This window comes from Lygodium microphyllum, chromosome 9, assembly GCF_053477565.2.
Source record: "Lygodium microphyllum isolate KBCC chromosome 9, Lygodium_microphyllum_v1.1.10, whole genome shotgun sequence".
Taxonomy (NCBI): Eukaryota; Viridiplantae; Streptophyta; class Polypodiopsida; order Schizaeales; family Lygodiaceae; genus Lygodium; species Lygodium microphyllum.
The window spans coordinates 92,858,858-92,875,136 of NC_141143.1; the positions used below are offsets into that span (position 1 = coordinate 92,858,858).

General features: G+C 42.8%; 2 protein-coding genes and 1 pseudogene across 3 annotated transcripts in view; 2 read left to right on the forward strand and 1 right to left on the reverse strand.

Moving 5' to 3' along the window:
• ALA3 (aminophospholipid ATPase 3) overlaps positions 1 to 16,279 on the reverse strand; it is a 119,135-nt gene that overhangs the window by 94,799 nt on the left and 8,057 nt on the right. The window lies entirely within an intron of this gene.
• Positions 11,759 to 12,703, forward strand: LOC148031301 (uncharacterized). Its single transcript, XM_087685831.1, has one exon. The coding sequence runs from the start codon at positions 11,759 to 11,761 to the stop codon at positions 12,701 to 12,703; it is 945 nt and encodes a 314-aa protein (XP_087541957.1).
• Positions 12,794 to 14,516, forward strand: LOC148031302 (uncharacterized; annotated as a pseudogene).

Consider the following 16,279-nt stretch of genomic DNA (forward strand, 5'->3'; position numbering starts at 1 on the left):
AACACAACTCATGCAATGTCCTAGACCCACCAAAGAGAGCTACAATTGGGATGTCATGACCACTCATCATAGAAGTTCCCAAAACAGATATCCTACCAACTAGCAAGACCTTCGATGAAAATATAGCATCACGAAAGGACTTCTATATATCAAACCCAATCTATTTTTGAGAAAGTGAAAGTGCTAACTACATTTTGAGCAATAGGTAATATTCTAGATTTGTCTTCTATGTACTCAAATACTTATATGCCTCAAAGAATATATCCTTTCAATGTAGAATAGGTCAAACCTTCTTGCCACCTTCAACCATCTCAAACAAAGCCTCATCATTGGAAGTCAGAACTATGACCAGTGTTATTATAAGCAAACTCCAACAATGAAAGAAATTATTCCCACGCGGTCTTATGCTCTAAGACATAGTACTTCAATAGGTCTAGAATACTAGAATTTTCCTCTTCTAACTGTCCATTCCTCTATAGATGAAATGTAGATGAGAACTTCAAAGAAATATCCATGTTCTAGGAATGCCCTCTCCAAAACAAACTTGTCATCTTCGATCTCTACTGCTAATGATAGACTACGGTATACCATGATACTTCAAGGTATTGCATCTAAACAACTTTTACCATATGATCTACGCTTCTCTTCCTCCTCCCTAGGATAAAATGGGTCTCCTTATTGCACCTACATATGAAAGCTCAAATCCCATCATTCCTTATAAATGTTCTAAAAATTCAGAGATAAGAGCCATAGCTATGCTCTTCCATGACCTATGTGGAATAGGCAACGGATGGAGTAATCCCGATGCCTTTCCCCAGTCATACTTGACCTTCAGACATACAATGCATGAAAACACAAAGCCATCATCATCACACTTAAAGCTGACCAATAAAAGAAAGAATCCATGGCTTTCATCATTGTAACAATACCTTAATACCCTGCATATGATGTTCTAGAGTATGGCTTTCAATCACCACTTTTGATCTCAACAGCTTTGTTACACATAGGTGACCATGCATCATTAAAAAACCCTCCCTCAAAGAATAATGCTCATGGTGCTAACTATCAATAAGCTGATTATAAATCGTATCAAGGTCTTCATTCTCCACATAATGTGTCTTCATCTCATCCAGTTCCAAATGGCAAGCAATAACCATAGTTGAAACACCCTATTTCTTAAATAAAGCATCAGTCATAACACTCTTCTTTCCTTCCATATGAACAATCTGAAACATTTGACAAGAAGTTGGCCCATCTCATATGCTTCTCTGACAGCTTTATTGAAGTGAGAAAATATCTCAAGGCCTAATGATCAATCTGAACAACAAAATCAATACTTAGCAAGTAGTACTTCCACACAAAAAAAGAGCATGAATAGCAGCCAACAACCTTTTCTCTTAAACCTGCAAATTCTTTCAACACCTTGCAAGACTCTTCTACATGCCACTACATGGCCACCTTGCATGAGAACTGCACCAATGTTGTTCCCACATGCATCACATTGTACCAAATGCTTTCCAAAGATCGACTTCCTCCCACTATTGTCTACATCCCTCCATTGGCACATACCTCAATTCATTCTAGCTCCTAGCAACCTCTCTTGACTGTCCAAATTGTTGCATTTGCTGCTGGCCACTCCTCTACTACCCGTCCACGCAGTCTACCAGCTGTCATCAGCATCTTCTAGGGATCATATTGTTGCATTTTCCTGCAGACACCTCTCCCTCAGTCAGATCACACACTTTGTAGTAATAGCCATCTTCCCAGGGGCAGCAAAAGGCGCTGTTTTGCAGTCCCAGCAGCTGCCTGCTTCATTATCTCCATCCGCAGCCTGCTGTCCAATGTCCGCTATCCCCAAACTGCCATTGCCTCTTCAACCTATTCCAAACACACAAATCTGTGTCTGCAACTGCTGATTGCATACACAGGCTGCCTGCTGCGTTTTGGGATCCATTCAAAGCATGACTCGCTCTCCAACTCATCATCTCTCAGCCCCAGTCCTTCAAACTTCAGAGACGCATGAGTTCAAGGCTTTGTATCCACTCTACATAGTCACTAGTGTATTTATGTGAGCATTGTATTCTTCATTCTTCATTCATCTTCCATCTTTATTGTGTCTTGGTAACGCTTCACCTTTGAGTCCTATTGTTATTACTATGTGCTTTGTTTTACATTCATGTCCATCTTCTGTGTTCGAGTATTTCTTTACACATAGATACTCTAAAGGGTACTCCTTTAACTTTGATTTCATTAACTTTAGGACCCTACATTAGACCCATCGTATGTTATCCAATCTTAGCACACGTCTTTATCACATTTAGGCTTGAAACCATCATTAGACACTCAAAGATGTAACACTTTGCACACTAGTGTTTTGTTGCTGAGAATGCCAAGTATAATGTCCCTAGACATTCAGATGGGTGCTAGTACCATTGATCACAGTGGTCATGAAGCAACTTAGTGAGAATACACTAAGGGCACTTTGGGGTTAGGGCAACCAAGTACTATTTATAGGACTCAAGGCCCTATTGTGCACATTCATTGTGTGATCACCACTCTTGGACTCTTGGTCCATTGGCTGACACATACATGGGACGCCAACCCTTGGGATGTGGTCGTGACCCAGAGTGTTGCTAGCTCCCAAGCTTGGGGGTAAGCCCATTTGGCTTTACGGTTGGGAGTTGAGTCTGATGTTCATTCCCTTTTTGCTCATGGAACTGTGATGGTTTACACATGACAGAAACGCCTTTATCTCCTTAAGGGTAGTATGGACACTACTGGTAGGAGAGGTGGGCACAAGTTGCAAGTGGTGGGTATGAAAGCAAGGTATGTTTCTTGTTTTGTGCTCGTGCTCAAGTTTTGTGTTGAGGCAATGATTGTGCTCAAGAATTTTTGGTGATTCTCACAATCAAATTTCGGGGAGCTGCCACTCTAGGGCTATGGCAAATTGACATTGGAAGCTAAAACCTTGTGGCCCATGTATGCATTAGAGTTTAGGTTGACAATAATTTCTATCAATTTAATATGTAATGCTAATGTTATTATTAATTTTAATCCTAATGTAGCATTAAATCTTATCATTATTTTAAACTTCAATATTAGCATTCATTTTAATTTTTAATATTAGGACAAACATGGCTATTAATGTTAGTTATGGAAAAGAGAGAATGATTATGATGATGAATAGAGAGAATGTTCAACCAGCCTTCCTTCCATGGATGGGTTGTAAATCCCTGATTACAACTTAATTACAACAATAAACAATTAATGCAAATCTGAAAATACAAATTTACCTATTGATCTTGGGCAATGTACATCCGATTGGCCCCAAAATTGGCACCCCTTTCGGTATTTCTTTAGCTTTATTGAAGAAGAAGTTGATTTACAATGGGATTCTCCCAATCCCCTTCGCAATCCAAACTCCCCTTGCTGTCTAAAGTGACAAGCAAGTCTTCCATCTATTTTGCCCCTTGATTCGAGCACTTAATTGGCCTTTACCCACTTCATAGACAATGGAAAATGCCCCGAATTCAATGGCTAGCTAGTCCTCCACCTAAATTTAGCTGAAATTCACCTTCAGCCCTGAAAAATCCAAGTCTTGGAGCTTTCAATTTCTGGCACGCTTCCTGGGGTTGCTGGTAAACCCTAATTTCTACTATAAATTAGGGTTTACAATAGAGAAATTTGCAATTTCTCAACCTCCGAGAATCCAAATACTGAGACCTTCGGAGCAACGCTGTGAAATGGTTGGGAGATGAGAGAGAAATCTGTAGAGAGAGAAAATTCAAAGTCTTGTCGAGAAGAATAGCTAAAAATCAGTCAAATGCAGTTGCTGCCCTGCCACAACAGCTTGTAGATGCAAAGAACTGAAGAAAATCAGTCATTTACCATTGTTGCCCCTATCTCAACAGCCTATAGATGCTGTCACTTGTTGATTGGTCTTCTCCTGCCCTCCCTGGCTGCCTCAAAAGGTCCTCCAATGGCTACAAAAAGAACTGAAGAAAATCAATTCTTTACCACTATTGCCCCTATCTCAACAGAGTATAGATGCTGTCACTTGTTGATTGGTCTTCTCCTGCCCTCCCTGGCTACCTCAAAAGGTCCTCCAATGGCTACAAATCAAACCAACAGCATCTCCTCCCTCTCTCTTGCAAGCTGAATACACTAAAAATGCCTTTCTCCAACCTCTAAAGTTTCAGTCTTGCATGGGCATTTTTCACAAGTGGTAGCCTTCCCAAATGGTTTTTCCAGCATTATCCATAATTAAATATTAATTTTCAATCTTTAAATACTGAAAATTAATCTAATAATTATTTCAATGCCCTGAAAAAATAATCTAACTGGCCAATAATTAAATTGGCTAGGCAACTTCCATTCCCAAGTATCTCTGCACCATCTTTGACCATCACATTGGCGTTAGGTACCATTAAACGCCACTTCTCTAGTATCATCAACCGACACTTATGGCCAAATAAATGACCTAGGCCAACAATTGACACCAGATACCATCAAGTACCTGTGCAACATAACTTATAGCAACTTTTGCCTTTGACATCCCATGATTTCCTCGAGTCCCGAGCTCGTAAATTTACCCTAACCCCAGTTACACCTCACATGTGCAACATTTACTTAATCATGTGATTAAAAATTAATCCACATGTTAAGTGAGGTTTCAAAAATACATGTCCTCATGACATGATGACTGTAATAGTGGAGATAGAATAAGGCAATCATAGAGAGAGAATGAGGCAATCATGAAAGGGAAAAGTGAGACTCTTGTGGGCTTGAGATGGAGTAAGAAAGAGAGAGACAAGTAGTGAGAAATTGCCGTGGGGCTTGGGACAGAGTAAGAAAGAGAGATGGAGAGTGATGGATTGTCCCACGCCTAGCGGATTGTTGACGACCCAAATTGCTGACATCCCGCTAGAACTGACAAGCTGTCAACCGAAAAGCATTGTAGAAGCTCACGAGGCAAAAGAGGGTAACGATTGGCCATAGGAACCTTCCGAATGACTTGATGTGTCCTTAGGAGAATCATTGTGGCACTCCAAGAACTATTGTGTCCTTCGAGATGGTTGACATATCCCTCTTGATGCATTGTGTGTCCCACTCTGTGGGTTATTACTAGCTTTAGTCTCAGATCCTCTTCTATTTTCCGTCCATTCGTGTTTTTGAATCAAAGGTGCCACAAACAGGTCCCAACTACCCGCCAACTTGTGAGAGTACGTAATGGAAAAAGAAACTCAAACACAGAGGAAGAAAGAGAGAGATAATTTGCAAGAGAGAAGAAGAGATACCTGCACTAAACAAGGCACAAATGTTGAATACAGGACTGATCAATCCCTCCACGCAGCCTACAACGTCGATGAGGGCACCAAATCAAGCTAATGATGATGACAACACCAAAGACGGAGGAAGATGATGAAGTCGGAGTATGCACATACCAAAGAGAAAGAAAACTCAATGAGATCAATGAGTGCCAAGTGGGAAATGGCTATAAATAGCCAAATATCCCAAAAGCTGGTCAACCTGAAATCTAGGACTAAAATATAGCCAACCAGCACTTAATGTTGGTAAAAATGCCAAAAATGCTCAAAAAATCCCAAAAAGGGTGGACAATGTTCTAAAAGTGGGGGCAAGCTGAAGAATGCAAAAACTACCCAGGAAATGCACATAAAATCTCTATTGGAGAAGAAAATGCATTGAAATGCAATAACCTAAGTACTCGAGAATGAGCTACCTCCTCCATCAAAACAAGTGATAGATAGGTTAGAGCCATAGTAATAGGGAACGGCCACCCCGAGGCCCCAGAACGCCATCCCCAACGGATGGACCAAATGGGGACACCAAAATGGGATAGGGACGTCTCCTGTCCCGTCCAACAGCCGTCCCCCCCATCTCGGCCGTCCCCTACCCTGTCCCCTTGTCACCTCCCCTGTTTTAGGGGACGTTTTTAACTTCTTTTTTTGGAGTGGGTGTCTTTTAGGGGGGTGGTTTTTTTGTATGTTCTTTGGTAGTATACATTCACCCACACACACAGTAACATGGGACTGGTTTTGGGGATAGGGATGGGAACAGGGACGAGCCCACGGGGACAAGAATAATAAACTGCCATCCCCTATTACCATGAGAGGGGGCTCTAACATGGGGATGGGACTGGGACGGGAAGCTACAAAATGGGCATCCCCTATTACTATGTCCACACCTCCATCCACCACATCACCTGCATACATTTTGAAATGCTATTTATGTATGTCGTTCCCCCCTACGTCACACCCCCCGTCCCCATTCCTTGCTTTTAGTTGTCCCCCGTCTCCGTTCCCATTCCCCGTTCCATGTTACTATGGTTAGAGCTCCTAAAGTCCTCATGTGACTCAGCTTGAGGCTCATAGGCACGAGATGACAAGACATAACAAACATGACTGCTAGCATCCCCTCTCAAATACCCCCCCTCAAATCCTCGATATGGCGGAAGGCCAAGGGAGAAACGGATCCTAGGGTGGCAAGAAGAATGCCAATGTCGATGAAGTCCTTTGATAAAGACTGCCGATGCAGAAGCTCCTCGTGATCTTGGAAAGCCCCCACTGAAACACTAGGGGCCAAGAAATCCACAGCCGCATCACCAAGATCGTCCCCCTCTACAAGGAATGGGGGGTACAAGGGAACCACCGGAGGAGAGGGTGGGGTATGGGAAGGAACCTATGGAAAAGATGATGGACAAGCAAGAACGGGGGTAGCAATAGACAACTACCTCGTAGGACCTTGCACAAGAGAAGGGGAATGGAGCATCTAAAGCCAGCTCTCCTACCAACCTGTCACAATAACAGCCCCTGTAGAAGAATCCTCAATACAAACGACCTACTAGGTGAAGACAACCCGCGTATTAAGGCTAGCAACGCCATAAATTGAGAGGAGTGGAAAGCCCAAGTCTAGAACATAAAGGGCTTATGAAAAGGGAGCTCGATACATGGTCGGAAAATAAAGCCAAAGTGCCAACACCACAAATAGGCACCAAAACAATGTCACCAATAGTGACTAAACCCTCAAAAGGGTATAGATCTTGTAACAAATTACCTTGTGGAGTCATATGAGTAGAAGCTTTACTATCAACCAGCCAAGGCCTCTCAAAAGATGAGGCAACCACTGAAGAAGGCTCCTCCAAGTCAACAATATGAAGGAATACTGACTCATGGGTAACCGCTGGAGTAGAGATAGAAGGCTCCGATGTTTTAGCTCCATCCTTTGCTCCTGGACGAAGGTGAGGGTACCTCTTTCAATACTAGATGTGTTCCCTTCCCACAATATGGGCATTTAGGGTTCTTCGAGTCAGAGTCAGAACCTGAAGAACTCTCCTGTCTTTTAGCTTGTGACTTCCCTTTCTTCTACGCCCCCCCTCCCAAACCTACAACACAAGATTTGGTGGAGGTGGATCCACTGGCTACCTCTTTGGGGCGCTCATCATGCTCCAAAACAAGCGGGGCAAGCTTCTCCCATAGAAACTTCTCACGGGTCCTCAATATAAGAAGACTAGTGTGGAAGACGTCAAACCTTGGAGATGGCAGCTGAGTCAAAAGAATCATGGCCATATCCTCTAAAGAGATCATCTTGCCAAGGGACACAAGCCCTTCAACCTATTGATATGATTCGTCATGGAAGGAGAGTCATCAATAACAAGCATCCATAACTTCTTCTCAAGAGAAATCCGATGGACAAATATCTTCTAATGGTACAAAGAAGCAAGCTTTGTCCACACTTCCGCTACTTTCTGCAACTTGCGCACATGCACTAGGACAGAATCTTGTATGTTCATAAAGAGGAAAGATCGCGCTCTAGAGTTGAGCCAATCCCATAAGGCCGCATGATCCATCGATAATTCAACGGTGGGATCCTTCACTGGGCGGGAAATAGGGTGGGTAACAAACTCCCAAAGATCGAATGGTATCAAGGATACACTACACTTTACTCAACTGAGTAGTTGGAACAATCAAGCCGGTCTTCTTTGGGCAAAGAAGGAAGCACAAGCACTTGTATCGAGGATGCCATGAATGGCATATGAAGGCCAGTAGAATGGACCTTCTCTGAAACATGGAGAGAACGAGGAGAGGGATCCCATACAAACGGACTAGGTGGCCTCTGAACGTTGTGTGAACTAGCACAAAAATCTCTCCATCTCTCAAAGGAAGGAGCAAAAACTTTATCCTCTGAGTCAGCAAAGAACTAGTGATAAGACATCTTTGATATCTTGTAAGACACCCATAAGAAAGCTACATTTTGGTGGTAGACAACCCCGAAACAGGAGGAAACAGCTATACGATCACAAGGAAGTCGATATAGAGGGTCCACCTAGGGGAGATAGACTATCGCCTGCGCAAGGACAATGTGTATTTGCTAAGAAGAGATGTCGCCTGACCGAGAAACACTGCATTCGACAGCAGAAGACAATCGCCTGACTAAGGAAGCCTGTCGCCTCCAATAAGAGAGGAAGTGCACAGCAAAACGAATACCTGACACAACAAAAGTGGACGCCTCCAAGCAAAAAGCTGATGTGGCAAGGCTGCCTAGCAATCTGCAGTGATCTCCTCCGCAAGAAGTCAAATCTCTCTCTTAGGCTTTGAAACCATGTGAGTGCGCAATGGAAGAAGGAACTCGAACACAGAGGAAGAGAGAGACAATCTGCAAGAGAAGAAGAAGAAGAGAAACCTACATTGAACGAGGAACAAATGCTGAATGCAAAAGGAGGAGTGATCAGTCCCTCCACACAGCCCACAGCGTTCAGTGAGGACACCAAATCAAGCTGATGATGATGGCAGCACCAAAGACAAAGGAAGATGACAAAGTCGGAGTATGCACCAGCCGGAGAGAGAAAATTGAATGAGATCACTCACTGCCAAGTGGGAAATGGCTATAAATAGCCAAATATCCCAAAAACCAGCCAACCTAAAATCTGGGGCCAAAATATGACCGACTAGCATTTAATGCTAGTAAAAATACCAAAAATGCTCAAAAAAGGGTAGACAATGTCCAGCAAGTGAGACAAGTTGAAGAATGTAGAAACTGCACGAGAAATGCACATAAAATCCTGACTTGAGGAGAAAATGCACTGAAATGCAATAAACTGAGTGCTCTAGAATGAGCTACCTCCTCCATAAAAACAAGTGATAGAAAGGTCAAAGCTCCTAAAGTCCTCATCTGACTCAGACAAAGGCTCATAGGCAAGAGATGACAAGGCATAGCAAACATGACTGCTAACACAACTTTCCACTCCCCCACAAGAAAAAAAGATCCAATTATGCATTAAATGTAGACTGTTTTTTCTTATACTCCTCTCTCGTGCTCCGTGATTCTCAAACTACCATATCTCTCCCTCTCAAAATTTCTTTTCTTTTCTTTACTCCTTTCTCTTACCAATATCATGGCCTCTCATGGGGTGTCTCCCTTTGATGGGCCCGCTCCCACCGAACTTCAAAACATGGAGGATGCCAATCTAGCTTCTCCCAAACCCAAACACACACATGGGCAACATCTCAAAGCCTCCTCTTCTTTCAAATCTAACGGAGATTCGTCCCTTGTGGCAAGTCTCCAAGCTCAAGTAAAAGAAATGCAATGGCAATTAGAGGAGTTGCGCACTCCCCATTTTCCATTCATGCCCGCAACCATGAGGACATTGCCTCTTCAATTCCAACCTGATCCCTAAGGGGAGAAAAAAGAACGCAATGAGATGAACATTGATTCATGGAAAACCAAACTAATAGTATATTAATTTGTATCAGTTCAATGATGCACAACGCATCGTGCAAGTACAAATTACAAGGTAAGGCATATGCTTGGTGGGCAAGCGGGCCTACGTCCTAAGCCAGTGATGTGGGCTGATTTTCAATTCTTTTTTAGAAAGGTTTCGTGACCGATAATCAAATTAAAAATTATAATCGCAATATGGGAAAGAAGAGGTTAGATGCATACTCTCAAGAATTTAAAGATCTATTGCATAAAATGAAAGCCTTGAACGATCCTCAAGCGCTGCTCTATATGTGATATCTTTTAAGATTGCTGCCCCAACTACCAAAACGAGATTCTTTGCAATCCCTTTCATTTGCTCAAGAACATCTACAAGCATGCAAAAAAATTTTAATAACACTTTGGCGGCAAGCAAGGGCAGCCAGTTGACTAGGAGGTTCCCATTGAGCTACCTCAGTCTTTAAGTCAAAGAAGTCAACTACCATGGTAACAACTCATCATCCGCTTGGAATAACATTTTTTTTAAAAATGGCAAGCGCAAGGTCACTCATAGCGAGGGTTGCTCAAAGGGTCATTGTTCCACCAGATAGGTCACTTTCGTAGTAATCGCAAGTACCCCTAGAACAAAAAGGTAAAGCCTACTTCCAAGACTTCGATAAATACTCTTAAAGCTCCGAGTATAGTTTTTGAAATTTTATTCGAAGATTGTTTTGTTAATGCTAGCAATAACAATAGTAGCCCATTAATAAAACTATTTTTGGCCCACATGATCTTCTAAAGGTTACTAGGCGTATAAAAGGCCAAGAAGTTATAGTTCTATTTGATAATGCTTCTACTCACAAGTTTATTTATTATTGCTTGGTGTAGAGTTTGCGGCTCTGCATGATCCCCGCTGACCAAATTTATAGTGTCCCATGGGCAGAGGATATTGCAGTGGATCACTAGGATCGGGTGGCACTAGACTTGGATCTTTCGATCCAGCAATACCATTAGATCATGGATTTCCAACTTATGAGCCTTGACCATGTCGATATCATTCTTAGCATGCCATGGTTCTTTGAAAAATACTCCTTGTATATTAATTATAAAAACCGTGTACTTTCTTTTGAGCTTAATTGTCATTGCCATGTGATCAAGGATTGTTTACCCTCCGGGATCACAAAAAATAATGTACATATGATTTCAGCAATGGAGTTTACTCAATGTTTTTCCGATCCAAGTGTTACAACTTATATATATTTTATTGAAAAAGTTCAATTGTCTGATTTCGTCTGATTCTCAATGTAATTCAATCTTTCTTAATATGAATTAAAATGTAAGTGAGTATTTGAATTCAATATTACATGAGTACGCTAATGTCTTTCCATCCGAGCTACCTAATGGGGGATTCCCACTGTCTTGCGCCCCTTAGACCATAAGATTGAAACACTGCTTAGTAGCCATCCCGTCTCGGCAACCTTACAAGTTTAGCCTGAAGACAATGACGAAATAGCTAGGCAAGGTTCCACTCGTACGTCGAACAAACAGCTTCGTACCATACGAACCGTACGGTGCATATCCGTACTGTTTCGTGCAAGATTTTAGACGTGTTTTGGCCACGTATCCTGCGGGACAAGGCGAGCTATCCAAAGGGTTTTCGGGTGAAACAAGCTGGGGAAAAAGGCGCAAACTGGGCACGATTGATCATTTGCGACACATACACACTCTTGCAAGTCTCTCCTCAGCCCTCCCTCTTGTCTCCAAGACTCCAAGGCTGCATCAACCTCCCATCCCCTCCATGCTCCCTCTTCCTCTCTTCTCTTCCCCTCTTCTCTTGAGTCTTCCTACCATTCTCTCCCTTTTCAAAGTTCGTTCTTCTTCCAACTTTCCAAGTTTCCCCGATTCCCTCCCTCTTCAAGACTCAAGCATCATCTCACTCTCTCCTCTTCCCCCCATCCCCTCCCTCTTCAAGTATCACCGCCGATCGGAGTGACAAGTCTCGACTCTCTCCTCTTTATCGGGCCTTCGGCCTCGCCTCGGCACCATGACACGAGAGAAGCATGAGGCCTTCAACTTGCACGCCATCCATGTGGAGAGGGACACAAAGAAGTCCAACTCCCACAATTGGATATGCAAGTATTGCAAGAAGAGCTACATAAGTGGTGCGACCCGGCTTCTCCAACATCTTTCCAAGACGGGGGGGAAAGTCGCTCCGTGCAAGTCGATCCCTCAACACATTGCGGACGAGATTCTCGCCAAGATGAGAGAGGGATCCACTAGAGGAGGAGGTGGCGGATCGGCGGCGGCGACATCTACACCTATGCCTACTCATGAGGAAGACTCAAATGTAGGCCTATCTTCAACCGATGCGGGTGAGGCCTCCACCATTGGTGGTGCCGACTCCACATCCGCTCCGAGCTCCGACATTGGCAAAAGGCAAAGGTTAGAGGCTCATGCGGTACCGGAGAGGCAATCCTCTCTCTCTCAAGCTCCTAGTCATACACATGGATCAGTTGCCTTTCTTAGAGAAAGGCAACGGCAAGCCGATGTTGAGATTGCACGCACGGTGATCGAGTGCAATCTTGCATTCAACATCCTAAAGCATGAGCAATGGAAGAAAATGGTGAGAACCATTGCCAATGTGGGCCCATGTGAAGGATGGAGCGGTGTCTCGTACAATGATATGAGGACGAAGAAGATTGATGAAGAGAAGGAGAGGATTGATAAAGCCCTTGATCCTATTCAAACGGCATGGACAAAATACGATTGCTCCATTCTCACCAATGGATGGAGTGATCGAAAGAAACGGGGTATCATCAACATACTCATTTCATGTCCACTTGGCACATATTTTTTGGGGGCCGTAGACACCGGTAAGAGGAAAAGAAAAACAACCGGCCCATTCATCTACCACCACATTCGGCAAGCTATCATTGAGGTACACATTGTCTTTTTAAAGTTGCTTTCATTATTCATGAATCATAATTAGAATTTTCAAGTCATGATTCATTTCTCCCCAAAGCTTTTATAATTTGTGCCATGTATGATATGCTTATAGGTGGGCCCGTTGAATGTGGTGCAAGTTGTGACCAACAATGCATCTAATTATTGGCGCATGGGCCGTTTGCTTAAGGCCGAGTTTCCTTCGATCGTGTGGACTCCATGTGCAAGTCATTGTTTGGACTTGCTCATGGAGGACATCCGGAAGCTAAAATGGGTGAAGAGAGTGGTACACAAGGCTACATCTATTGTCACCTTCTTCACGGTGAAGATGAAGGTGCTTGCGATGTATCACGAGCATAGCAAACTTGAGTTTAAGAAGCCTTCTTCAACTCGGTTTGCTTATATGTGGTTATTGTTGGGGCAGCTCTATGAGGTGTGGTTCGCCCTACGCCAAACAGTGGTGTCCACTCTATGGAATGAGTGGGATGAGCATGAGACAGAGGAGGCGAAAGCCATGCAGCGGCTGTGCCTTGATGAGCAGTTTTGGCAGAAAGTCCGTGCCATTGTGATTGCCTTGACTCCCTTTTATAGGGTGTTGCGCATGACTGATTGCGAGGGGTCCACCATGGGCCTTCTCATTCACTTCTTCAGAGCGGCATTGGTGGAGGTATGGGCTTGCACAATGATCACAGATTCTCAGCGTGCACACATCATAGCAGAGAGGAGATGGGCATGGATGCATAGGCCCATCCATGGTTTTGCAGCATTGGTGCATCCGGCCTACAAGTCGCCAGCGATCATGGATGACAAAGAGCTCCGGTCAGATCAACTTGCATATTTGACTCATGTGGTCCCCATAGATGACCACAACACAGTCCTAAAGGAGCTTGGATGCTATGCAGATCAGAGAGGACGTGTGGCATTTTCTTCTCCCACTTGTTGGAGAAGGGAGTCACTTGTAAAGCCTCTATTTTGGTGGCAAAATTTTGGATATGCGCTGGAGACTCTTCAGCCCTTGGCCATGAGAGTCCTTGTGCAGGATTGCTCTTCGGGTGCATGTGAAAGAAACTAGAGTGTCTATTCTTTCATTCACACGAAGATTTGCAATCGTCTTAGCACACGACAATTAGAGCGGCGAGTCCATTGCCGCACTAACTTGCGCATGATGAAGGCCATGATGAGTAGTCCAAAGCAGGTAAACACCTAACCATAAAATGATAAGTCAAGTTTAATTTTTAAATTTGTCGGTTTCAACTTGTTACTTTATAGTATTATACTCAACAATTTAGCATTTATAATCTATTATCTTATGTGCATTGTGTAGGTGAATGTTGATACATTCAAGTTGACGGGCGACACTCTTGCGAGTGTACATTAGGAGGTCGATGAGGAGGAGCATATCTTTGCAGAGCTCATAGCAGCAGACACCCGTGACACTCGTAGTCAACGTGCTCGTGGGCAAGGAGTTCGAGTTGCCAATAGGGGAATGGTCATTCGGCGCCCTCCGAGATTGACGAGGGGTGGTTCAGGTGGTTTGCAAACATATATGAGGCAGGGCTCTAGTAGCTCTCGTCCAGTCCCTAATGATGACTTTTCCCCCTTGCCTACAGTTAGACCGTCATTGCCTAGGGAGCCATCATTTGATGATGATGGTAACCTTATAAGTGAGGATGAGTATGAGAATGCCTCATCATTCAATGACGAGAAGTCATCTTCAAACTCTCTTGATGAGCACTCTAATGATGATGATGATGATGATGATGATGATGATAGTGATGCCTCATGAGTCATCCTAGCCTCTAGGCCTCAGCTCTCTCGAGTCTCACCTTTTTGTATCTACTTAGTACTATCACTGATGATTGTATCCAGTTTCACTCATTGATGATTGTATGATATATCCAGTACACTATACCGTTGCCCGCATGTTTGCTGCTCGCATGTGACTACAAGGGCTTTTTACCTCATGTATTCAGCATATTTTGTAATGGCACTGCTAGTTTCACTTTAAACATGTGTTCTATTATTTGTAGTTTTTTTTTAATGAAGTTAAATTTTTTTTCGTACTAATATCATACCGTACCTTATAAAATCTTAAGGTACCATTTAGTACCGTATTTTATCGTACCATACCGTAACGTACCTTTCGTACCTGACAACTATGTAGCTAGGTAACTTCAAGACTATTTAGCTAAGGGGTTTATTGAATCAAGTAAATCGCAATGTGCAGTATTTCACTAAAATTTGTCTAAGGTCTGAATACCATTAGATACAAATAGCTTTGGAGGATGTCTCGAAAACTATGTTTTGACGCGATATAGATATTATAAATTTTCTCCCTACCTTTTGGATTAACCTATGCTCCCGCAACTTTCAAACAAATGATAAATGACTTATTTCATCCATATCTTGAAAAGTGAAGTCATTTTCCTCAACAATATTCTTGTTTATAGTCAGTTGTTCGAGAAACATGCCAAACATTTGCACATTGTCTTATGTCAAACATTGAAACAGCTCATTACCACTACACCAATGTTGCAAATTATCAATTGGAATAAACATTTTGAAATTCATACGAATACGAGCAACTATGCTTTAGGTGTTGTCCTTTATCAAGATCCCTAACCTATAGCATTCGAGAGCTATAAGCTCGTCAATGCCCAAACAAATTATACCACCCAAGAGAACGAATTATTGGCAGTCATCCATGTGCTTAAAATATGACATTATTATTTGTATGGCGCCTTGTTTATTATTTGAACGGGCCACCATTCATTGAAATATCAATGTGATTAGCCCGATCTCCATGGCCGCAAGGAGAGATTGATGGAGCTTATGCAACAGTTTGACTTTGAACTTGCTATAAAAAGGACATAACTAATATAATTGCAAATGCTCTTAGTTGGATTCTTGAAGTCAATGCCACATCCTTCTCCAACATTTTAACTCGTTTCTATCTTTCTCTCAAAGGGCGCTGCCAAAATGATCATTAGAGTAGGATTAGGCAACTAGTTCAAGAGGAATCTAGTAGCTCGAGATGCTTAGATGCTTTGGATGCCCAAAGGCTAGCTACTAAGAGATGGTGGAAAAGTATTTCATTCATAACGGATTGCTTTTCAAACAAGGCAAAGTGTGTGTGCCTAATGGTCATCACATCCCCAAGAAATTTTATATGAGTGTCATGATGCGTTGAGCGCTAGACACCTTGGCATACATAGAACTTTGGCCTTGGTCAACCGTTATTTTTATTGGCCACATATTAAGACTATAGTTGTGTCTTATAGACGTGAGTAGAAAGTACCCACAATGTTAGCTTAACAAAGCTGAATAGCACAGATAAGTGGGGATATTGCTATTAGCAGGATTATCAGCTCGTATGAATCTGCACATGCCAAATGAGCTGGGCATTTTAGTCCATATTTTAGGCATTATTTTAGTGATTTTTGTGGGACATTTGTGGTATTTTACGCCAATCGACCAGCATTAAATGCTAGCTGTCCAACTGCCATATTTGGCATATTTTGGGCCGATTTTCTGTGGCTCCTCCTCCTCCCATTTAGTCATCATCATTCTTCAGGTGGTCTTCCTGTTGGAGAGAGGAGCCAATGCTAGTGCCCATGCGCAA